The 27,803-nt window shown below is 35.8% G+C and overlaps 1 protein-coding gene and 1 long non-coding RNA gene across 2 annotated transcripts in view; one reads left to right on the plus strand and one right to left on the minus strand.

The window, feature by feature from the left end:
• LOC138333072 (probable ATP-dependent RNA helicase DHX34) overlaps positions 1 to 27,462 on the plus strand; it is a 46,696-nt gene extending 19,234 nt beyond the window's left edge. Inside the window, exons 24-28 of the mRNA XM_069281199.1 lie at positions 599 to 720; positions 1,383 to 1,550; positions 11,942 to 12,059; positions 24,208 to 24,359; positions 25,439 to 27,462. Coding sequence (XP_069137300.1) covers positions 599 to 720; positions 1,383 to 1,550; positions 11,942 to 12,059; positions 24,208 to 24,359; positions 25,439 to 25,593 — 715 coding nt within the window. The 3' untranslated portion in view covers positions 25,594 to 27,462. The remainder of the gene's footprint in view (positions 1 to 598; positions 721 to 1,382; positions 1,551 to 11,941; positions 12,060 to 24,207; positions 24,360 to 25,438) is intronic.
• LOC138333073 (uncharacterized) lies at positions 16,744 to 17,599 on the minus strand. The gene is made up of 2 exons (XR_011209939.1): positions 17,336 to 17,599; positions 16,744 to 16,810 (listed from the first exon to the last, which is right to left on the minus strand). It is a non-coding gene; the product is annotated as an uncharacterized lncRNA (long non-coding RNA).
• Positions 27,463 to 27,803: the final 341 nt, after the last annotated feature.

The following is a 27,803-nucleotide window of genomic DNA, read 5'->3' on the forward strand; positions in this document are numbered from 1 at the left end:
AAACACTCCCTCGACTGAAATATCCTATACAAACTTTAATGACATCACATCAGAGTCACAAAAACATCAGGTTATTTGTTTGGTACCAATAAGATGACCTTATGGAAAATTTTGAGTGAAGAACGAATATATTTTTGTGTGTCTCTCTTTAGCAAGAAAATATTGTTGTGTGTCATGTTTGAAGATATTACTAGGTACTCTTTTCTGTGTTGACAGAAAGTTGATTTGAATTGTATCAATTTTAAGATCAATCTTGAGATTATATGCCCACACAATCCAAGTCTATCATTATCATATCACAGATTTCCAACCATAACGACCACCCACAGTCCTATCATTGATTTTATCTCAGACTGTGTATTGATTAATTCAATGATGAATGTCCTTCGCATTTGTACGACTTGTCACCAAAGGTCATGTATTTTTTACAAATCAATTGTTTTACTTCAGAGGTAAGCCTTCGATTTACCATAATTACAGCAATAACACAACATTGGCATTGAAACAAGTGTCATCATTGTGCCATCTCACATTATATAGTTCCAGTTATTTTATTATCTCCTTCCCTTCTTAAATGATCAGTTGATATTGATTTCAGACTTGTCTGTGATGGTTGGCTGGAGATCCGATTTCCTGAGCAGGAGTCTGCCCAGCTTATAATGTCTAGTGTCATCCAGCTACGAGCCACATGGCAGAATCTACTGACTCTCAGACTACAGGGTCAGTGGTCACATGATTGACTTACACTCAATTCTCTTTAACTGTGGTTTGGTTTCATTAATTTAACGTCCTATTAATAGCCACAGTCATTTAAGGACGTGCCAGGTTTGTTGATTGAGGAAAGCTGGAGTACCTGGAGAAAAACCTCCGATCACTGGTCAGTACCTGGCAACTGCCCCATTTGGGATTCAAACTCACGACCCTTTAATAAGGGAGTTTCAAGATCACAAAATGATGTGGGTAAAGTATGGTTTACCTTCATTAAGTCTCATCTTCTAGTGATTGACGTCACCAAAATCATGTCAAAATATGTCATCACAATCACCAGAAGGTGGGACTTATCGACACTAAATCATACTTACCTGTCGTTTTGGGCTCTCAAAACTGTGTTGGCTTTTGATTTTTTATGCAAATCTTCCAAATTGAATAAAAATCATTATAATTAACAAATTAATAATTTGGAATAAGCTCAGTCAGTTATATTATTTGCCACAGTTAATAGCTAATTAGCAATTCAAATATTTTTATATGCACATGAATATGAATACCTTTACATGTGAATTGATACAGGTTAACAATCAGTTCTTATGTATGTATAGACATTCCATGACTAAAATCTGAACTGTGAACATGATAAATGTGTTTAATGTTTCACCAAACAGATACATTCAAAAGTCTGGATACAGAAAAGAAGATCAGTCCAAGAGCACGGAAATTAGAGAAGCTTCTGGCTGGAAAGTTAACAGAGTATTTAGACAGTGAGGTTCCATACGCTGTCAGGCGTATCATGTCAGCTGAGCTGAAGAATATATACAAAGGACCAGGACAGGGTAGGTACTGGTTAATACCTGGGACACCTATATAAAGGTACAGAATATATACAAAGGACCAGGACAAGGTAGGTACTGGTTAATACCTGGGACACCTATATAAAGGTACAGAATATATACAGGGTAGGTACTGGTTAATACCTGGGACACCTATATAAAGGTACAGAATATATACAAAGAACCAGGACAGGGTAGGTACTGGTTAATACCTGGGACACCTATATAAAGGTACAGAATATATACAGGGTAGGTACTGGTTAATACCTGGGACACCTATATAAAGGTACAGAATATATACAAAGGACCAGGACAGGGTATATTTACAGGGTAGGTACTGGTTAATACCTGGGACACCTATATAAAGGTACAGAATATATACAAAGGACCAGGACAGGGTAGGTACTGGTTAATACCTGGGACACTATATTAAGGTACAGAATAATACAGTAGGTACTGGTTAATACCTGGGACACCTATATAAAGGTACAGAATATATACAGGGTAGGTACTGGTTAATACCTGGGACACCTATATAAAGGTACAGAATATATACAGGGTAGGTACTGGTTAATACCTGGGACACCTATATAAAGGTACAGAATATATACAGGGTAGGTACTGGTTAATACCTGGGACACCTATATAAAGGTACAGAATATATACAAAGGACCAGGACAGGGTAGGTACTGGTTAATACCTGGGACACCCTATATAAAGGTACAGAATATATACAAAGGACCAGGACAGGGTAGGTACTGGTTAATACCTGGGACACCTATATAAAGGTACAGAATATATACAGGGTAGGTACTGGTTAATACCTGGGACACCTATATAAAGGTACAGAATATATACAGGGTAGGTACTGGTTAATACCTGGGACACCTATATAAAGGTACAGAATATATACAGGGTAGGTACTGGTTAATACCTGGGACACCTATATAAAGGTACAGAATATATACAGGGTAGGTACTGGTTAATACCTGGACACCTATATAAAGGTACAGAATATATACAGGGTAGGTACTGGTTAATACCTGGGACACCTATATAAAGGTACAGAATATATACAAAGGACCAGGACAGGGTAGGTACTGGTTAATACCTGGGACACCTATATAAAGGTACAGAATATATACAGGGTAGGTACTGGTTAATACCTGGGACACCTATATAAAGGTACAGAATATATACAGGGTAGGTACTGGTTAATACCTGGGACACCTATATAAAGGTACAGAATATATACAAAGGACCAGGACAGGGTAGGTACTGGTTAATACCTGGGACACCTATATAAAGGTACAGAATATATACAGGGTAGGTACTGGTTAATACCTGGGACACCTATATAAAGGTACAGAATATATACAGGGTAGGTACTGGTTAATACCTGGGACACTATATAAGGTACAGAATATATACAGGGTAGGTACTGGTTAATACCTGGGACACCTATATAAAGGTACAGAATATATACAGGGTAGGTACTGGTTAATACCTGGGACACCTATATAAAGGTACAGAATATATACAGGGTAGGTACTGGTTAATCTGGGACACCTATATAAAGGTACAGAATATATACAGGGTAGGTACTGGTTAATACCTGGGACACCTATATAAAGGTACAGAATATATACAGGGTAGGTACTGGTTAATACCTGGGACACCTATATAAAGGTACAGAATATATACAGGGTAGGTACTGGTTAATACCTGGGACACCTATATAAAGGTACAGAATATATACAGGGTAGGTACTGGTTAATACCTGGGACACCTATATAAAGGTACAGAATATATACAAAGGACCAGGACAGGGTAGGTACTGGTTAATACCTGGGACACCTATATAAAGGTACAGAATATATACAGGGTAGGTACTGGTTAATACCTGGGACACCTACCTATATAAAGGTACAGAATATATACAGGGTAGGTACTGGTTAATACCTGGGACACCTATATAAAGGTACAGAATATATACAGGGTAGGTACTGGTTAATACCTGGGACACCTATATAAAGGTACAGAAATATATACAGGGTAGGTACTGGTTAATACCTGGGACACCTATATAAAGGTACAGAATATATACAGGGGTAGGTACTGGTTAATACCTGGGACACCTATATAAAGGTACAGAATATATACAGGGTAGGTACTGGTTAATACCTGGGACACCTATATAAAGGTACAGAATATATACAGGGTAGGTACTGGTTAATACCTGGGACACCTATATAAAGGTACAGAATATGTACAGGGTAGGTACTGGTTAATACCTGGGACACCTATATAAAGGTACAGAATATATACAGGGTAGGTACTGGTTAATACCTGGGACACCTATATAAAGGTACAGAATATATACAGGGTAGGTACTGGTTAATACCTGGGACACCTATATAAAGGTACAGAATATATACAAAGGACCAGGACAGGGTAGGTACTGGTTAATACCTGGGACACCTATATAAAGGTACAGAATATATACAGGGTAGGTACTGGTTAATACCTGGGACACCTATATAAAGGTACAGAATATATACAGGGTAGGTACTGGTTAATACCTGGGACACCTATATAAAGGTACAGAATATATACAGGGTAGGTACTGGTTAATACCTGGGACACCTATATAAAGGTACAGAATATATACAGGGTAGGTACTGGTTAATACCTGGGACACCTATATAAAGGTACAGAATATATACAAAGGACCAGGACAGGGTAGGTACTGGTTAATACCTGGGACACCTATATAAAGGTACAGAATATATACAGGGTAGGTACTGGTTAATACCTGGGACACCTATATAAAGGTACAGAATATATACAGGGTAGGTACTGGTTAATACCTGGGACACCTATATAAAGGTACAGAATATATACAGGGTAGGTACTGGTTAATACCTGGGACACCTATATAAAGGTACAGAATATATACAGGGTAGGTACTGGTTAATACCTGGGACACCTATATAAAGGTACAGAATATATACAGGGTAGGTAGGTACTGGTTAATACCTGGGACACCTATATAAAGGTACAGAATATATACAAAGGACCAGGACAGGGTAGGTACTGGTTAATACCTGGGACACCTATATAAAGGTACAGAATATATACAGGGTAGGTACTGGTTAATACCTGGGACACCTATATAAAGGTACAGAATATATACAAAGGACCAGGACAGGGTAGGTACTGGTTAATACCTGGGACACCTATATAAAGGTACAGAATATATACAGGGTAGGTACTGGTTAATACCTGGGACACCTATATAAAGGTACAGAATATATACAAAGGACCAGGACAAGGTAGGTACTGGTTAATACCTGGGACACCTATATAAAGGTACAGAATATATACAGGGTAGGTACTGGTTAATACCTGGGACACCTATATAAAGGTACAGAATATATACAGGGTAGGTACTGGTTAATACCTGGGACACCTATATAAAGGTACAGAATAGGTTATATACAGGGTAGGTACTGGTTAATACCTGGGACACCTATATAAGGTACAGAATATATACAGGGTAGGTACTGGTTAATACCTGGGACACCTATATAAAGGTACAGAATATATGGGAACAAAAAGGTACAGTACAGGGTAGGTACTGGTTAATACCTGGGACACCTATATAAAGGTACAGAATATATACAGGGTAGGTACTGGTTAATACCTGGGACACCTATATAAAGGTACAGAATATATACAAAGGACCAGGACAGGGTAGGTACTGGTTAATACCTGGGACACCTATATAAAGGTACAGAATATATACAGGGTAGGTACTGGTTAATACCTGGGACACCTATATAAAGGTACAGAATATATACAGGGTAGGTACTGGTTAATACCTGGGACACCTATATAAAGGTACAGAATATATACAGGGTAGGTACTGGTTAATACCTGGGACACCTATATAAAGGTACAGAATATATACAGGGTAGGTACTGGTTAATACCTGGGACACCTATATAAAGGTACAGAATATATACAGGGTAGGTACTGGTTAATACCTGGGACACCTATATAAAGGTACAGAATATATACAGGGTAGGTACTGGTTAATACCTGGGACACCTATATTAAGGTACAGAATATATACAGGGTAGGTACTGGTTAATACCTGGGACACCTATATAAAGGTACAGAATATATACAGGGTAGGTACTGGTTAATACCTGGGACACCTATATAAAGGTACAGAATATATACAGGGTAGGTACTGGTTAATACCTGGGACACCTATATAAAGGTACAGAATATATACAGGGTAGGTACTGGTTAATACCTGGGACACCTATATAAAGGTACAGAATATATACAGGGTAGGTACTGGTTAATACCTGGGACACCTATATTAAGGTACAGAATATATACAGGGTAGGTACTGGTTAATACCTGGGACACCTATATAAAGGTACAGAATATATACAGGGTAGGTACTGGTTAATACCTGGGACACCTATATAAAGGTACAGAATATATACAAAGGACCAGGACAGGGTAGGTACTGGTTAATACCTGGGACACCTATATAAAGGTACAGAATATATACAGGGTAGGTACTGGTTAATACCTGGGACACCTATATAAAGGTACAGAATATATACAGGGTAGGTACTGGTTAATACCTGGGACACCTATATAAAGGTACAGAATATATACAGGGTACTAGGACATTAAGGTACAGAATATATACAAAGGACCAGGACAGGGTAGGTACTGGTTAATACCTGGGACACCTATATAAAGGTACAGAATATATACAGGGTAGGTACTGGTTAATACCTGGGACACCTATATTAAGGTACAGAATATATACAGGGTAGGTACTGGTTAATACCTGGGACACCTATATTAAGGTACAGAATATATACAGGGTAGGTACTGGTTAATACCTGGGACACCTATATAAAGGTACAGAATATATACAGGGTAGGTACTGGTTAATACCTGGGACACCTATATAAAGGTACAGAATATATATACAGGGTAGGTACTGGTTAATACCTGGGACACCTATATAAGGTACAGGTACAGAATATATACAGGGTAGGTACTGGTTAATACCTGGGACACCTATATAAAGGTACAGAATATATACAGGGTAGGTACTGGTTAATACCTGGGACACCTATATAAAGGTACAGAATATATACAGGGTAGGTACTGGTTAATACCTGGGACACCTATATAAAGGTACAGAATATATACAGGGTAGGTACTGGTTAATACCTGGGACACCTATATAAAGGTACAGAATATATATACAGGGTAGGTACTGGTTAATACCTGGGACACCTATATAAAGGTACAGAATATATACAGGGTAGGTACTGGTTAATACCTGGGACACCTATATAAAGGTACAGAATATATACAGGGTAGGTACTGGTTAATACCTGGGACACCTATATATAAAGGTACAGAATATATACAGGGTAGGTACTGGTTAATACCTGGGACACCTATATAAAGGTACAGAATATATACAGGGTAGGTACTGGTTAATACCTGGGACACCTATATTAAGGTACAGAATATATACAGGGTAGACAAGGTAGGTACTGGTTAATACCTGGGACACCTATATAAAGGTACAGAATATATACAGGGTAGGTACTGGTTAATACCTGGGACACCTATATAAAGGTACAGAATATATACAAAGGACCAGGACAGGGTAGGTACTGGTTAATACCTGGGACACCTATATAAAGGTACAGAATATATACAGGGTAGGTACTGGTTAATACCTGGGACACCTATATAAAGGTACAGAATATATACAGGGTAGGTACTGGTTAATACCTGGGACACCTATATAAAGGTACAGAATATATACAAAGGAATATATACAGGGTAGGTACTGGTTAATACCTGGGACACCTATATATAAAGGTACAGAATATAATACAGGGTAGTACTGGTTTATACCTGGGACACCTATATAAAGGTACAGATATATACAAAGGCAGACAGGGTAGGTACTGGTTAATACCTGGGACACCTATATAAAGGTACAGAATATATACAGGGTAGGTACTGGTTAATACCTGGGACACCTATATAAAGGTACAGAATATATACAGGGTAGGTACTGGTTAATACCTGGGACACCTATATAAAGGTACAGAATATATACAGGGTAGGTACTGGTTAATACCTGGGACACCTATATAAAGGTACAGAATATATACAGGGTAGGTACTGGTTAATACCTGGGACACCTATATAAAGGTACAGAATATATACAGGGTAGGTACTGGTTAATACCTGGGACACCTATATAAAGGTACAGAATATATACAAAGGACCATACAGGGTAGGTACTGGTTAATACCTGGGACACCTATATAAAGGTACAGAATATATACAGGGTAGGTACTGGTTAATACCTGGGACACCTATATAAAGGTACAGAATATATACAAAGGACCAGGACAGGGTAGGTACTGGTTAATACCTGGGACACCTATATAAAGGTACAGAATATATACAAAGGACCAGGACAGGGTAGGTACTGGTTAATACCTGGGACACCTATATAAAGGTACAGAATATATACAGGGTAGGTACTGGTTAATACCTGGGACACCTATATAAAGGTACAGAATATATACAGGGTAGGTACTGGTTAATACCTGGGACACCTATATAAAGGTACAGAATATATACAAAGGGGATAATGACCAGGACAGGGTAGGTACTGGTTAATACCTGGGACACCTATATTAAGGTACAGAATATATACAGGGTAGGTACTGGTTAATACCTGGGACACCTATATTAAGGTACAGAATATATACAAAGATCAAACATTTTGTTAACATACTAAATACTGAAGATTTATTTCCACAGTTTGACGTTTCATTAAATCTTTTTACATGCAGTAGTTCTCTTGTAGAGTTTGAGTTATCTTTCTTTGATTGTATGGTGAAAGTAATCCATTTAAAAGTGAGGCAAGTTGAGGAATGCGTTCTGAAATTAAGTTTTCATTTGAATAAGATTAGTGTCTTCATTTGGATATGAATATAGTAACTGTTTATTAGTTGTAGTTGTTCTTGTCATTCTTATTACTGGTGAAATTTTAACATCCTAGATAGTGATAATAAATTGATTACGACTTGATAGACAGGCGCCAGGTTTGTATTTATTAATTATAAACTGTGATAATTCATTGTAAATATATGGGTAGACATCAATACATTGTCCTTGTTTGTTTAGTAATAATCTGACCTATTTCCTGATAACAAATAACAGCAGATGGTTCTAAGTATATGATACAGACAGGTAATTGCATAGGTTAATATCTATATATCTATTTTTGATGTCATATAACCAAAAGCCTTTGTGTAGGCCTTATCCGGAAGCTACATTTGAATAACCATGGAAACAAAGACGCTAGCACAATGTAGGAGTGTCTTTGCTAATTTCACATGATGCCTGGAAGGACTGGTATTTACTGGACATTATGTGATATTTCAAACTTCTGTTTATGACATTCTGTTTAAAGATTTTTATCCATCCTCTACCCTCAGATCAAAATGGCTGCTGAGGGTCAGGTGGGTTTGACATTTGAAGATAATTGGATATTTTTTTCTGATAAAAAACTCTGGTCATTGTTCTTGTGATGGCATTTATTCATAGTTGATGATCACTGAAAATTCAAATTGCCTTTGGCATTTGGAAGTAAAGGGTAATGGCTACAAGAGTTCTTCTATTGGGGCTAATTCTATCCTTTAGGTAAAGGGATTTAATAAAAGTACTTCTTCACTACTCTTTCACATCACAGTAGATACGTATCTAGAGGATAGTGCAATATAGTATTACTGGTGTCCTATCCAGTTTCATCCCATTTTAATTATAGTTTGAAGGAGTAACATCATTATATCTTGCAATTTCCAAGTTTTAGCTCACTTTGTGCAAAAGACCATACCGAACATATACCAAACCTTGGCGTGCAATGCACTAATTTGACATCTGCATGAACAACCGTTGGTCAGAATTTAACAAGCTTTCACTGGTATTACAACTTCATTATATGTGGGAATTAAAAATTGTACAAATGTTTGGACTTCAATTTGGCCATATTGCTTTAAGTTGTCTATGAATGAAACTTGCTCATATTAAGTATTTAACATCTGTATTGGCTTACTGCCATTAAACCCTATCTGTGAACGCTGAAAGTGTAATACAATTACGACAAGTATCAATAGTACATGATCAAAGACAAGTACTCCTCGGCGTCGAGTCAAAACGTTTTCTCGTTAGATGGTTCGTTTACAAGATGGGCGGGGCAAAATATGACTTGAAGGGCACATGGCATTGGATGTTACAATTTGGTGTTTGTTCCGAAGATGGACGAGGCCTCCATATGTATACATGTATCAGCAAGGACCGATGATATGTCAACATAAACAATTATAAATATTCTAAGATTGATCAAATTATCGTTGGTGTTATTTTCTTTGTTATTTAGTACCTGGCTAAGTTTTCATTATAGTCAATATGAATTTGGGAAGGTCAGGAAACTCATGATCTGTACAAAAATCTACCCTGCATGCAGTTCAAGTCTGGAGATACACAGATATACATGTAATGTACGACTCGTAGCACTTACTGTATGTACATGTAGAAATCTTTATCTTGCATCTCTGGTATATTTGGTATATTTTGCCTATCATACTGAAAGGTTATAATTTTTTAACATGCATAAGCCTGTAACATCTAATTTTTAATTGTACGCGAATGTTTGTGACACAGGGAAAATAAGACACAGGGTTTGTTTAAATGTTAATACCTCTCAAATTTAAGCTGAATATAAAAATAAGATTACAAATTAAAAACTGTCAGGATTTCTGTAATAAACTGGTACAAATTACCATGTATGTGTTAAATGTAATACAGATATATGTAAGCTTATAATTAGGAGTTTTAAAAATGAAAGGCAGATACGTATACGAAAAACTGTAATGATTTCTCTTATAAACTGATACAATATTTGCTAAATGAATTGTAGTGACAGCTAATGTATAAGTTGAAGTAATACAAAAAACTTTTATGGTAAAGAACTTAAAGGCCCAATATCCGTATCCTTCTTATTTTTTTTCATGATTTAGAAGAATGTTGAAAAAATCATGTTGTTATTCATGCAGAAACAGGACTAAATCGAAGTCAAGATGAGCGATTATGAATCAGATTATTTTGATAAAAATCAAATGAATATTAAACATCGCTAGGTGGGTCCCACTTAGTCAAACAAGCCGAAGTTAGCTGACATTGTAACGTCGTTGCCGAAAACGTCATGTGACTACTGTAACTACGTAACGTCTGTCCGAACTCTTCCGGAAATGGGGTATGAACTTTCCGACTTCTGTTCGGCAATAATCGTAACTTCTATGGAGACCAGTTTAAAATGAAGGAATGTTTACATGTATCGACTTTCAACAACTGCTGTACCAAAGTTATTAAAAAACAGTATTAATATTCTTTAATATATCTTAGGTGGATTTGATATTCATTAGGTTTTCAAAATAAATAACTTTATATATTTACAGTTTGCGCTGACATGGACTCAATAACCATGTTTTCTAGTATTATCATTATCAATGTATAATGATAGTACAACACGTGTGCTGATTCTATTGTTACAAGAATACAGGAATAGTCGCTGGCCTTATCAGTTGTTCAATCGAATATGCTGACGATGACGGGAGAGAAAAAATATGGGTATCTTAATAGAAAATATGCAAATGTCGCGAGATTAAATAATATTCATTTACGTGAAAAACTGTGGATATAAGGAATATATTTCTATTTTGTTGAGGTAATGAGGTTTTAATGTTAATGGAGCCCTTGTAAATTTTATGTAACTAATAAGTGTATGAAATCTTATTTCCTACTCATTTTATAATACTAAGACTTTCTCTTGTACTCCAACTAACCTTTTTTAAAAATAGATCTTAATGTATGATATGTCATTATGTTCTGTGGGACATCAAAGTAGAGCACTAACAGCTTGGTATCATTGAATGGATCTTGAGAGCAAATGCAAATAAGTAAAAAAATGATGACAATTTCTTTCTTTTGCCAAAGTATGCGCTTTAAGATCTAAATGAAAAGATATTGACTATAATGGCTAACTCTTCAGAGATCAAGAATTCTTCAAAATATTGAAATTGAAGAAAAAAATTGCTTGCTTTAACTAGACACCGAACATTGGTTATTTATTGATCCCTCTTGTTCATGAGATGTTGTGCACTTGATAAAACAGGTCCTCCATTACCTTTAGGTGATGTATAGATGGTGTAAGTTGGAAGGTTTCTGACAACTAATTTACTGTTTGTATTGTTTAGATTCTGTGGATAACCAGGACAATTCTTTAGTATCAGGCCTGATGGGCGGTAACCATGGTGACAAGGAACATCCGATCAAAGGAGGAACTCAGATCAGTGATTACATCACATATGATTGGTGAGTATGTAGAAATGAACTGTGAATATTTTTATTCAATTAAAATTGTAAAGGATACATTTTATAGAAAAAACATTCACTAAAAATAAACACAGAATTTATAAAATGTAAATTTCTTATGGCTAGGAAGAACACTTGGGTTAGCTATTTGAACACATAATTGATAAAATGTATTTGATAAAAATTGTCTTTAGATATTTGTTCATTGCATAGGAAACTAATGGTCTCAATGTTTTAAAATTTATACACCAAGGCTTGCAAAAATAAAAACTTCTTAAGACTCAAATTTCATCCAGCATTGAACTGCAATCAGTTGCCAATTATTGAAGGATGACTGCCAATTGGATAATATGAAGTGCTAGCACGCTTCATGGAATTTGCCATTGTCCATTTGGCACTCCAACTGTTTAATTTTGATCATGAACTGCTAAAACCATCTTTCAACAGTTCATCTCAGAATTAATAAAATCAAATGGGACCATATTCCCATAATAGTTCTTTCAATGAACATTCAATTACCAATTGGCTTACTGTCAACATCTTTCTGAAATATTTCTTTCACGAATATTCCAGTAAAATTTGTTAAATGACTTTCCGAGACCATCTCCCAATTATATTCTTTTCGGAACAATCAAGTACCAAATCCAAATGATTTTCAGATACCACCCTCCGATTATTGTAATAGTTCCTTCAAGAACATTCAAGTACCAAATGTCTTGCTGAGACCATTATTAGTAGTTCGTTCTGAGATATACAAGAAAGGTATTTCTTAGACCACTTTCCAGTGACGAAGAATATATCTCCCTGGAACAAACTAGTCTGAATAAAATGTCATTCTTGTATCATCTTCTTAATATATGTCTTCCTGAAATATTCATATAACAATTACTGTAACGGTTCTTCCATGAACATATACGAGTACCAATCGCCTTATGAGACTATTTCCTGTCATTAATTCTGGGTCATACATGCACCAAATGTCTTTCTTGTGCGAGATTTGATAATAAATCTTTGAGCAATAGTTGTGGTGTAAATCATTAAGCCATCATGATTCCTGCCATTTTTAGGTCATCTGACCCGCAGGGTCAGAATGACCTATTGTCATTATGCACCGTCCGTCGTCGTGCGCCGTCCCCCGTGCGCCATCCGCCATGCGTAAACTTTTCATTCAAACGACTTCTTTTCAATAACCAAAAGGCTCAGGGTACTGATATTTGGCCTGTAGCATGCTGGGACAAAGGGCTACCAAGTTTGTTCAAATGAATGACCTTGTCCTTCATTCAAGGTCACAGGGGTCAAAAAGGCTAAAATCTTTAAACGACTTCTTCTCAAGACCCAGAAGGCCCAGGGTACTGATATTTAGCCTGCAGCATGCTGGGATGAAGGGCTACAAAGTGTGTTCAAATAAATGACCTCGACCTTCATTCAAGGTCACAGGGGGTCAAATAGGCTAAAAGTCATTTAAACAACTTCTTGTGAATAACTAAGAGGCCTAGAGACCTGATATTGTGCCCATAACATGCTTGGATGAAGGGCTATCAAGTTTGTTCAAATGAATGACCTTGATCTTCATTCAAGGTCACAGGGGTCAAAAAGGCTAAAATCTTTAAATAACTTCTTCTCAAGAACCAGTAGGCTCGGGGTAATGATATTGGGCATGTATGCTGGGATGAAGGGCTACCAAGTTTGTTCAAATGAATGACCTTGATCTTCATTTAAGGTCACAGGGGTCAAATAGGCTAAAATCTTTAAACAATTTCCTCTTAAGAACAGAAAGGCACAGGATATTCATATTGGACCTGCAGCATGCTGGGATGAAGTGCTACCAAGTTTGTTCAAATGAATGGCCTTTACCTTCATTCGAGGTCACAGAGGTCAAATATGCTAAGAATCCTTTAAACAACTTCTTGTGAATAACTAAGAAGCCTAGAGACCTGATATTTGGCCTGTGACATGCTAGGATGAAGGGCTATCAAGTTTGTTCAAATGAATGACCGTGATCTTCATTTAAGGTCATAGGGGTCAAAAAGGCTGAAATTTTTATACGACTTCTTCTCAAGAACCAAAAGGTCCAGGAAACTCATATTAGGCATGTAGCAAGCTGGAATGAAGGGCTACCAAGTTTGTTCAAATGAATGACCTTTACCTTCATTCGAGGTCACAGAGGTCAAATATGCTAAAATCTTTAAACGACTTCTTCTCAAGAACCAAAAGGCCCAGGATACTCATATTGGGCTTGCAGCATGCTTGGATGAAGGGCTAATAAGTCTGATAAAATGAATGACCTTGACCTTCTTTCAAGGTCACAGGGGTCAAATTGGCTAAAATATTTTAAACGACTTCTTTAGAATAAGTAGGAGGTCTAGAGACCTGATATTAGGCCTTTGACATGCTGAGATGAAGGGCTTTCAAGTTTGTTCAAATGAATGACCTTGATCTTCATTCAAGGTCACAGGGGTCAAATAGGCTTAAATCTTTAAAGAACTTCTTCTCAAAAACCAAAAGGCCCAGGATACTCATATTGTGCCTATAGCACGCTAGGATGAAGGGCTACCAAGTTTGTTCGATTGAATGACCTTGACCTTCATTCAAGGTCACAGGGGTCAAAAGGGCTAAAATCTTTAAACGACTTCTTGAGAATAACTAGGAGGCCTAAAGACCTGATATTGGGCCTGTGACATGCTGGGATAAAGGGCTACTAAGTTTGTTCAAATGAATGACCTTTACCTTCATTCAAGGTCACAGAGGTCAAATATGCTGAAATCTTTAATCGACTACATTGTGTTGTGCTTATAGTCAGGTGACCGTTTAGGCCCATGGGCCTCTTGTTTATTTAGCTTTGCAGACTGGGGAAATACTGATTTATTTTTTCCTAAGCTGTGTTGCCCTGCTGTACAGGAAATTTTAGAAACCAACCACAGATAATTTAGTTATTGATGTTTTGTTGGATTATAATCTTTTGACTTGGCCGATTAAAAACATCAAAACCGATTGAAAAGATGGATTCTAAAACTAAAAAAGAAATATATCGGAGCGTTGTAACGTTGGTTCATGTTGCTTGGGGTTTAAATGTACAATGAATCAATGACTTTATGGAGAAAGCAATCAAGAGGGTTAAAATATACAATGAATCAGTGCGTTAATGGAGAAAACAATCAATTTAACGATGAAGTTTTTATAAAAAGATAACATGAACAAGGAATAAAAAGATAACAAGAAGAAGGACACTTGCTGTAATTCTGCCTACGAACAACAATTTTGAAATTATCCACGGCACTTGTTGTATCCTAGAGCCTGCAGATCCTGCCTAATTATATAGGTTAACTGAGGCTGTGTCATAGTGATCTAATCTCAGGGTGGTCTCAATGGAGGTGTAATTATCAGGCTTCTCATCTTAGCAACAAAAATCAATGCAGCAGCAAAACAGTTTAAAAAAGTAATTTACAGCCTGATTGTTATTCAAAGATGCAGATTGCTGATCATCGAGAAATGCCAGAATGGAAATCCAAAGTCAAAATGTTAACTATTATCCTTTGTCTCACGTCCTGATTTAATTTGACATTTACATGAGGTGTCATGTACTAGTGACTTTTGCTGATGATATTGTATTTATCTACAGTCTAATTGGAGTCAATCGTGAAAAATTCACGTAGGACTTTCGCCTTAGGCAATTTTGTTTTTTCAGACATTGATAATTTTACTTTCAAAGCTGTGAAACAAGATAACATATTTCCCTTCACACTTCCTATTTTCCTGAGATTGATAACCTTTTGTCGTGTCAACCGATCATATTGTCATTGAATATTGCATATGAAAATCATTCTAAATTCGACTTGCAAATTGTTCACTTTCGAGTTAATTCTAACTGTTAAACTACGACGTTTTAGAACACTTGAGACATATAAAGTGACAAATGATAATAAGTACATCAGAAATAAAAAAAGAGCTGAAGACAAGATGCTTCAAAAATCTTCAGATTTTTCCCCCATACAAATCTAGGTCAGATCTGATTTGAAGTAAAATCTCAAAGGAGAGTTACAGTAATGAAGTAGACGATTTTCACACGCTACCGTGATACCATCATGTATAAATCTTTACCGCAGTCTTCATTGGCGATCCTGTATCAGACAATGTGCTCTGGAACATTTTAGTCTGTTACATATGTCTCACTAGAAGAGGTGGTACGGCTGCAACAAGCAAGGAAGTACAAGTCATCTGGGACTCAAACGAATGTCAAGCGTTGTCTTTTTTCTTTCTGTAAATGTAAAAAGGCAATTGATTAAATGAACTCCGAGAGATAATTATACAATTAGATGTGCTTGATGGTGTGGGCAAGGTCATCTGCTGAATCTTAATATAGTCTGAAGGCTTCATTGGGAATAAGAAAACCACCAAGCAGGACATAGAATAAGTCCTCTACAACAATGAAGTTTCCTATACCAGACGTTCAAGTGGTTGAAGGCACTGTTGTTTACAGAATTAATATCCGACTGACATACAAATGTTGGTATTGAATCCCGGAAAATATATATGATTTGAATGTAATTTTCGTTACGTACTATCACAAACTTGGATCATCACAACACAGTCGCGTCTCAATCGGAAATAAGATTTGCGATATATTCACATGCCATTCTGGATGTTGACGATATAACCCATTACAAATGTGTTTCATGATACAAACCACACAGTCGAAGACATAGCATCAAAACCCCCCATGGGATCAGGCGTCCAACTAACGATTGTATGACCTCGAACAGAAGCAGAAATTCCCATTAATATACCTCTATAATGGATGATTACTAAATGCCAAAATGTAAGATAGTGTCATAAAGGCATTCGGATGAAAATAATAGAAGAAAGATGCCAAATAAATTTTTTTTGACAACCATTCGATTTCGACAACTATTCGCTATCCTTTCCAGGACGACAAAACACAACGACGTGTGAGGAGGAAACTACGTCATTGTCCTAACATAAAAAGGTTAATATTTAATGACAGTGTAAAGAGAGCGATCTGACTGAAGTTTGATCCCTAAATAAATAATTCAGGCTCTTCTAAATCAGACTATAGTAGTCCATTAGGAAATTGCAAGGGTGAAAAAGTTAAAGACTTGACCATCCACAGTTAACCTTCATGTGTTTTCATAAAAATATTTTGTTTTCGGCGTACCAACAGTAAGACCTTTTGGACAGTTATATAAACCCTAGCGCTGACCCAGAAGGGGATTGCCAAATTCAGAAACATTCTTTGTGCATAAAGGAATCAAAAATACCTCATTCTTCCTACGTCCTTCTGAATGTCTTCCTCGATACAGCCTCGGCCAAGACACCATAAAAGTCAATAAAAGAAAGAAATTGCTGTAGGTTGTACAATAAATGCTATTGAACTAAAGCAATATTACACTAAAATACTTAGTTTCGATACAGTGCTAGTTTTACAAATCGACCGATCGCGATCTCGTAATGTTTTGCATCCTTTTTATTATTTATGTGAAAGTTTCCACCAAAAAAAAAAAAAAAAAAAAAAAAATCTGTGAGTGGACCCGGCGTTAGACAAGGTTATTGCTACATTTGTATCTATAAGAAATGAACTTGTCATGGAAATTCCTTTCAGTATTCATTTTTTATCTATTTTTGTGTTTATGCCTTCCAATTCCGAATTAAAATTGAAATCACCTAAGGCTAAGCCGTTCTCATTTGTGGTAGAGATCTGTCTAGCTCTCCCTAGTGTATATCGCCGCTGGACTGTTTGTGCTTCCTCTCTTCATATCAATTATTGTTTTGTTTTACAGAAAATCTAGTCTAATTACCACTTATCAGCATTGTCAATAAGTATATACATGTAGATTTACGAATCCATACATAAGTAGCGAATAGGCATACTCGTTTACTGCAGAAACCGTTGTGCCTTTTGGTATTGCGGAGCCTCCATGTTAGGTGTATTTCTGTTACATTGAAAACTTAGTAAAAATACCAGAATACTGTTTATTTTAAAATACCAGAATACTGTTTCATTTTGTTAGTCACAATGATAATGCGATTGTGGGTCGTAAACTATTTGAATGCAAACTGCGCTTGTTAAGGTTAGATGAAGTGAAAATGTAAATATAGCAATACCAATGCACATACATAAGGGAAACGCTCGCGTATTACAAGAGGACATTACACAAATATAAGAAGTCTGTCCTATACAAACGCGCCCATTACTCACATGCCACACCAAACAGGGATGTCGTCCTTAAGTGACCTTCCCTATCCATGGGATCTCAAGCTAAGTACGAAACGAACGAAGTCAGCATCAATTTTAAGTTTCGGTACGAACATGTTTTTACCGTTAAAATTTGTTCTTTTTGCTTAGTTACTTGTTGTTATGGCGTAGGGACAGCAGCGAAATTATTTTACATGTAATTCGTTTACAGTAAAAAGTTAAACGGTACAGTTCTGAGACATAGGGATTAAGACTCCGTTGTTTTGTTCGTAATGACTCTACAACGCACTTACACACCCTCAATGACATTGGAATTTCTGAAATCAATTGAATTGTTTCAATTAGTCAAAAGGTGTTAAAACGAATCATGAGGGCATCTAGGTACTGGGCAGATACACCATCCCGCGTCTAGACTTGATGTCACTACATTAAGTGTACGTGGTCTGAAGGCTATTGATCTACTTTTCCTCCATTAGGCTTATCATAGACATAATACCTTTGATTGTATCACCATATATTTACTTACCAGGTGCATATATCAGTTTGAAGGTATCGTCAAACCTAGGCATTTTATGCCTCCGCCCGCCATGATAGTGTGGGCTATATGATTATCTGCGCGTGTCTCGGTTCGTCGCAATGCCGCTCGTCTTATCGCGTTACGTTACATCTTGTCCAGCGGAGGCGAGACAATTTATAGCTCACGGACATTACAATTTCTCGAAGTAGAATTCTGTATTATGTAGATGTGTAAGAGTAACATTCCAATTTAAACGATATATGAATGTTCTTAAATCGGTCATCTGCTTAGTCGATGTGAGGGTATTACCTGCCTGCTACTGTATTTGCGCGATAATCAGTGAGAGTTGATTTAAGTTAAGATATACGCTTGGTAATGTTGTTGGTAATAAAATTGGTCTTGGGTTGGTGTTCGTCAAGTCATGGAGAACACGTTATCCATGATATGCCCAGTTTCTCCCTGGAGCCAGCATTGTAGTTGAGAAGAGGAACCATTCTGCCGATCGCTATTTAGATACGGGCACAATGTGTTTTCTTCCGTTCATTTGATGAATATGAGTTAAACGATACTTAGGCCTACCAAACGATGCATATTGCCAGTCTTAGTCTCCTGTACTTACGTTCTCTGTTTTGAAGGATACATTGCTTATAAAATAACTGTATTATTAACAGACTTGATATTTGTGATCTCCCCGCCTTGTATGTTAAATAATAACGAACACAATTAAACAATATCACTAAAATCGAAAATACAAGGTTAATATAAATTGCGAAATATATACTTCGAAGCTTTAGACCATGACGATATCGATATACTTGTTAACAGCCGAACAACGTCATTTCCTATCTCAAAACCCCATATCGAGAAAACATATCTAAACGGTTCTCTGCCAGATTGACGACATTCGTCAGAATATGCCAATATCACATTATTAGATTAGTACTATATAGTGGGAACTATTCCCCGAAGGTTGGATACACTGAAGCGTCCTTGTTTATCAACTTGCGTGTTTCATATATATATTTGTTATATGACTGTGAGTTTTGCCGTTTTCTGATTTGTCTAGACCGCACGGTCAGGTCTTGACAAAATGCAATGTCAGCCTTGGTGCCTACCAACAAACCCTAAAATATAGTTCGCATAAAATGTTTTTGCTGATTATGTTACAGTAGGATGTGCTTAATCAGAATCTGAATGATGCCACCTCGGCATCTTCAGGGAATTGGAAAATATTTCAGTCGGCCTCCACAAACGTTTTCAAATACTATATCAATCAAATAAATAAGGGATTAATTTTATCGTAATCGCAACAGATAATGTTTCTTTCTTATTTTTGAAAGATGGATACTAATTCTTAGAAAGAAAATAAAATCCGCTAGAAGCTGTCTTTTGGCGTAATTTATTTTTCGTCTTTATTTTGTCGAGAAATCAGCATTATAGCTTAAATGCGCAACGTTTAATATAATATAATATTTCACGACGATCATTTATGAGTAAATATTTAGTACATCGCACAAACTGTTTACGAATGTCCTGCAGGTAGAGGATTACACTAGAACCTACTGTATAAGGGTAAAGTGGACTAAATATATGATATTATCTTTTCTATTGATTATCTTTTCTATTCTCGGCGTGGAAACAGAATCCACAGCCTTACCCACAGGGGCGAACGCTCAACAAAGTGAGGTCAAAGTGAGGTGATGTCAGACGTTAGGAAGATGAAACTCAATCACGAAGATTAGAAAAGATAATATCCTAAAAGCGTTGTATGTTAATTAGCGCTTTAAAGACAAGATGAAACGCGCTAAAATAAAACTCCCCCAAAATAAGTACGTTTATAGTAACGTGGCGTGTCTCATGCTTAAAGTGAATAGTCGGGCAAAGAAAACCAGTCTAAATGCGTTCATTGGCCTTCCAAAAGTTCTCGCATATTAATACGACGGCCAAGTTCTGCTTAGTTTCCCAGTTCTGACCATTAAAGTAAAGAAAAGTTGAAAGCATTGAAAGCGAGGCTGCGTGGAACATAGTGAGCCGGGAGGACGTTTTAGAATTTCCATACTTTAAATTAATTTCTTCGTACGCAGACAGATTTTGACGAGAGATTTTATTTTTCCATTTCATAAGAAATTATACTGGATACATTCACACCATTTTTACCGAATTTAGCCATCCTTGCCCGACTGTTCACTTTAAGTAAAAGTTCCCATAGCATTTCACAACGGTCAAATATGGTCTTTGTATACTGTGTAATTCTGAAAGAGAAACTATTATACATATTTTATGGGAATGTATTAAGGTACAGTCATTACTACAAAGTTTTGAAACATTCTTACAGGCTTTTTTAATTCCCTTTGCTGTAAATAAAAAGTCATTTCTATTTGGGTTGATCTCTGATAATCATCCATCAATAAATAGGGTTGATAATGAAATTATTATTATTATTAAACAATATATTTATAGGATGAGATGCTTTCATAATTCAATACATTTAAATTCTTTAATTAATACAATAAAAGACCATTATAATGTTCAAAAATATATTGCTATTGGAAAAGGAAAAAAGGAAAAATTTGATACAGAGTGGAGTAAGTGGAAAAAACTTATTGATTTCTCTTAAAGCCTGTTTCAGTGTTCTTTTATTATATATTCTGCTGACTTATTATGATTTTTTAAAAAGACATATACATATTAAGTATTTAAGATTGTTTTTGACATGGCCGAATACCACAATTCTGCTAGCCTACCTTCCTCCTTTCTAAATCTTTATCTTACCTCCTTGCTATACTTTCCTTTCTTTTCTTTCTGCTCTACTTATAAGTGCAATATACCTCTATCAATATATATATACTATATGGCCTAACTTGCATCTAATTTACTATTATCACCTTACTAATAACCGCCTTCATGAGTGAAAGATAGTATGAGAGAAGAGAATATATGATTATGTATGCTTCTTTTTATGTGTGGACGGAATAGTGTGATTGTTCTTGAATGGTTAATATAAGATGAAAGTATGATAATTGACAGTATGATGAGATAATAAAGACGATGTGATGATGAATGCTGATGATGAAGATGAAGATGATGATGATTATAATTATGTTGATGATGATAAAGATGATGGTGGTGATGATGATATTGATGATGAAGATGATGTTATGATGATGATGAGATAGATTATGGTTGTGGTGATGATGATGATGATGATGAAAATCATGGAACGATGTTGGTTGTGATGATGGTGACGATTGATGATGTAATGATGATGATGATGATGTTATGAGTAAGATGTTTTGAGAATGAGCGTGATAGGGATATTGAATGTGAATAAGAATTCGAGAATCTATTTATTATGTGGTATATTGCACATGAAAATGAAATAAAAAATAAATTAAGAAAAAAATATGTGAAAATATATGACACCAAAGCTCGTCTTTTATTGTCATCCGATGGGCAAAAGGGTACAATTCTAACAGTACAGACACAGTCTGTATTGGACGCATGTGTCATTTGGTACTTAAGCTTGTTGCATATACAGCGCAAGAGCTCTTTACTCCAGATTGAAACGAAACTGAAAACTCATTATACATTTGTAGATACGTCATTGTATATAGATTTGTCTTATCATTATAATGGGGAAATATTTTAGCAGATTGACTAATTACATATCACTCAAAATACCAATTTACGTGTAATTACTGAATAAACAAAGCAATTTTATCATTCAATTACCGATTTGAAAATTAAATTAATTAACTTAGTAATTAAACATTAATTATAATAGATAACTACATATAATCTACGTTACATTAAGAATTATTTTAATAGGATGGTTGAAGAATATATATAAACAGAATTGATAATTTAACAGGAAGAATACCAAATGCTGATGAAAATATATCAATATTTCAGTTTGTCAACCATCTTATCCGCCATCTTGAATATTTCATATTCCCCAAAGATTCCGCGTTGACATCATCCAGTACAATATTTTCATTTACTTTTAGGTGGAAAATCACAATTTGGTACCTGGACTATTACAGTGAATTTAGCGGTCAAAGGCAAAACGAAATTAAAAAAATAGAAATTGCAATATTTAATGAAAGAATTCAAACAAATGCTTAACTAAACCATTGTGAACTACATCATTTGATTTTGAAAAGGCATTCTCAAATTTATAAATAACTGCAAATATGTTTCAATAAATATTATCAGTATTAGTATTCCATGGCCAGTTCCGCCCATTTTTACATTACCACGGGTCCAGAACAGACTCCGATGTTTTGGAAATAAGATACAGTAGCAGTTGACCCCGAGGTATCTCGATGCAAACTATGCCTTTTACTTTAGAGCCACACAACAGCCCCAAAATACATCCCCCACAAAGATTACTGGATACAAAGGTGGTGTACCCAAACTGTATGTTTTTATTTTCTAGGTAAAGGGGGGAAAGCGCAAAGACATCAGTCTATTGTGTCTATATTATCGGAACAATTAACATAACAGAATCACGAAAACTTTTCTTAAGAGGACTATGCTCTTATAACATCTGTTGTTTGCCTGTCGCCAACGCTTTTAGAAAGAAAATGATGCTTAGCTGATGACATCAAAAGTTATAAAATCGAATCCGCTATTTATTTTTTCCAATATCAGCAATTTGTCACGGAATATTTTACTTTTCCGTTCGGTTCATGCGTTGTTTGGAGTAACTGAAGCCACCTGTTTACCGTCATGTGTTAGATAAACGAATATCATATTTATTGCATCATTATAATGTTTGAAGAATCAATATATTTTTCATTAACATTGAGTGTAGGATTGAAAGAGGGATACTACATGTTATTAGATGGGACTTTTGAATGTTTAATGACACCTTTAGGTTTATATATAGCTTGGAAATGCCATCATTTTGTAACACTATTGTACCTTTAATTTCAAGTTAAGGTAACTCACACCAGTGTCGAAAGAACTATAATTATACTGCTGAGAATAATCTGTTCAGTTTCGCTTGACATTATTTGCGCGAGGTAGGAATTCACGGACATGTAAATTAATCTCCACGAAACTAGTTTATTGACGAGTAAAACATAGTTTGTAACTAAAATACAAAACTAATTTTGTGATTGTGCCACATAATGCCACTTTGCTGATTAAAAAAAAAACTTTCCGGCATTTAGTAATTAACATTGATTTCAATAAAATTATTGATGTGATGAAAATTAGAATTCGAAAAAGCAAATAATTTCCAGTCATGTACTCCTGCTATTAATGTTTTGGCCTTTTTTAAATGGAGGTACCTTTTAGTCAAATTATAGACAAATTACAATAGAAGTATCAGTGATATGTGCAGTATAAGGTCCACCAGTGTGCAATAAATTGAAAGTTGTATAGTTTGTAAAACATAATACTTACTGTTGTAGTTTACTAGACGAGAGTTCAGCCTCGGTTTGGGGCGAGTACACGAGTCACATGGTCAAGCACTGGACATGTCCACGATGTAACGCTAGTCTACTGGTCAACGTGAAGGAGAGACTTCGTCACGAGGCCGATTGCCATAGCCAGAATATCGAAGGTAGGTTTCTCTAGTCTGATGAAAAGAACTGATAACGTGGCAAGTATCAATAAGTACAATCAGTAATATTTCATGGAAATATAACTGTATTAAATTTTAGTTAAACATTTTTTTCTCATATTTGTTTTCTTTTAACAAATAACAAATGTTGATGAAGTAGTTGTCTTATTACGCATCGTATATGATTAATGGTGGCTCTGAGGAATGCCCGAAAACAATGCGTTATGAAATGTATATCGTGTCTGTATATAAAGGTAATGTGAGAATGCTCATAAATGGGGAAGTGCCATGAAGTTACGAAATTATCGAGTGTCAAAGTATTTTAGCCTTGAATGTAGCTGGATTATTCATAGGAAGTGAATATTAGAAGGAAAAAAAATGGTTGGAAGTTCATCGCTGTAAAATATTCATAAATTGAGGAATGTGTTATTAGTTGTTGGATTTAGAGGCTGACGACAAACGAGGTGATCGTGGTTAGATAGTATATTGGATTCTGTACATGGTATGAATAATTTATGAATACAGATACTAGGACGTAGGTAGGAAAAATCAGGATACAAGAGATCATTTCCTCGAACTGAAAAAAAAGTGTCATGATTTGTAGCAAGGTGTTATGGTATCATGCTCGAGTGTATGGCGTCTATTTGAAGTGCACGTTCGAGGTCATGGAATAATGCAAAGTATATATATAGAGCGAAAACAAGATTGCGAGGCGGCACGAACAAAGTCATGTAAGGAATAAAAGAAGAATGATGATAAACAAAACACAAAAGATGTAACGACGCAGAGACGCGATGAGTCTTTAGAGATGACCAATTTATTTTGGTACTCAAAAACGTCAATGAGGTCGCAGAAGACTAACTATCTCTAAAAATAGTACTATGACAGCATGGCTTTGTCAGCGTCTGAATACAGCACTATTTTTATATGTAATTTATATAAGATGGTAACGCAACGGCGTAGAATAAATGTCAACCTCATTCAGAAGGAGGTAGTAAATGGTCTATGATATCTATTGAAGTACATTCTAATATTAGTCTGGGTAGATTTAGTATGATTTCACTTTCATTATTTTTCAGCCACCAAAGAAGAGGAAGAAAAAGACATAGCCGAGGAAAAAGAGTGTCAGTTGAATACCCTGAGGAAGACCTACCATTGTACTATCTGTGATAAAGACTACAATTTCACAACTACAGAAATCCTTAAACACAGACGCTCTCATATCAACAGCTGATAAAGACTACAGACTCGGGAATTTACAAACACGCTCCAATACCAATAGCTGACAGGCCGGGGATGTAATGTGCCCTGTGTCAACTGTAACGATCTCCTTGTGAAATATGTTCATGCAATTACGTTTTGGAGGATTCAGACTATTTTTGATCAATTGCATTTAATAGAAAGGGGATTTGATTGAATTCTTGTTACGAAGCAAAAACCTGCTCAAAATTGAATTTAAAACGGCTTAGGGATGACATTTAAGTGCAAGTTTTGGAGAGAAAATTGAAATTTTGAAAAATACGGATAATTATCTTGCTCGACAACGTTGATAAATTAATTTCTTTTCATTTTGGTTCCCGAAATGTCTCTGAAAACTGAATACACTACGATTAGTAGACAAAGATTTCTATTGTAACGATTTTGTCTGAAAAAATGATGGATCAAACTTGTTATTGCATTTTCGATTGAATGAGTAGCGACGTTGCAGATACAGATATAGAATACACAATGTTATACGATATTTCTACTCGAATAGCTGCGAAATGGTGGTAGGCATCTGACATTCCCTTTTGCAAATGTATTGAAACAATGCTTTAAGATGCTCCACCGCTGACAGAGCATATATGATATTCATTATTTGAACAGTAATTGGTGTTTAATCGAATATATATATATCTCTGATTAACACAAAACTGATGTAACATAATTTATTTTGCCTTTGGTGCATGCGCAATCATTACTTCATTCATATAGAATATAGTGGCACAGATTTTTTTTCAGGATGCAATTAATTATTTTTTATATTTTTAACTTGAAGTAAAATTAGAAGCTGAGACTTTTCAATAGTCGTAATGATGTAAAGTAAGTAACTTTTGTAACTGAATAAAAATACTGAATCGTCTGCTCCTGTTTTTAATAGTGAAAAAATACCATTTGTCAGGTGGAGCATCTTTGATATTTGAAATCAAACGGTCGACTGATTTATGTTTTAGTTTAGATCCTATTGAAACTAGTGATATTTTGTATGCCTTCATATCATATCCTGTGTACTTGACATAACTTGGTTGATAGAAAGTGTGAATGCATTGGACCTAACCTTAGATATTACTGTTGACTCATAGATTGTTGTGTTGTTTGTACTTTTTAGCAAAATTAGCAAGCCCAATAACGAATAAAATTAGTCGAAGCCCTGGGAACAGAGGAGAGGCCTTCATCCGTTTTGTGTATTGTTTTCAATTTTGAACTTTTGTCACCCAAGGAAGCACACCACCAAATAGAACCTTTCTGAAATTTCATTTCATAAAAATATTACTAAATAAGGCTGGATATGGTAAAAGCTCAATTGGGTTTGAAACAGTGATAGATGACATTAATTTATATCTGAATAAGTCCGTCAGACTCTTGAATGGAGAATTGTAGGCCTTAAAGCTGACAATGCAAATTAAAAAGTTTTAAATTGAGATTAAAAAAAATTAAGCACACTTGTATTTCAAGAATCATTTATGAGACAACCCCCATCGAGGTAAGCCATTTTTTGTTTTTCGCTCTGTCTGTATCCGGTGCTCTCACCGACCCCTATATAAAGCGCGTGAATCGACACACGTGCGCTCAGTCTATACACGTACATAGACACCTGGCAGGTGTCCACTGTGTATCACTATTACGTAAACAAAACACTTACCTATAAAGGTATATGGGGCTTGTTTGGCAACAAAATACTTCAAATCCTCTAAGCTGTCATTTACATGTTTGTCAAAATAAAATTTCCACGCTAATGAATAGAAATTCAAATGATTAACCGTCCACATATCTCAACATATATTATCGTAACCGATGTTCTCGACTGGCCATGTGCACGTGACTACTTGACCCGAACAAGCGACAACTACTGCTAAGGACACACACGTGTCGGTGTACGTGTAAAACCTATTGTACATGTATATTGAAGTGTTTCATCAGCTCGTTTTGGATATTATTTGGGATTTAGCTGACAACACATTCATGTATTATTTCAATGAAACCTTGTCAGATGAGTGCAGTGTTTATTTTCATTTTGAAATTGTTATTTGCAATATCGGGGAATGTGTATAAGAGGCAATTTATGTTTGAAATGACGCACGTGTGTCTAGTCCCGTGCTTTATATAGGGGGTTGGTCAGTGACGGTAACTAAGCAGAGCAAAAATAAAGATGGCTGCCACTTCCTTGGATAGACACTGTCATAA

This window comes from Argopecten irradians, chromosome 10 (assembly GCF_041381155.1).
Source record: "Argopecten irradians isolate NY chromosome 10, Ai_NY, whole genome shotgun sequence".
NCBI lineage: Eukaryota > Metazoa > Mollusca > Bivalvia > Pectinida > Pectinidae > Argopecten > Argopecten irradians.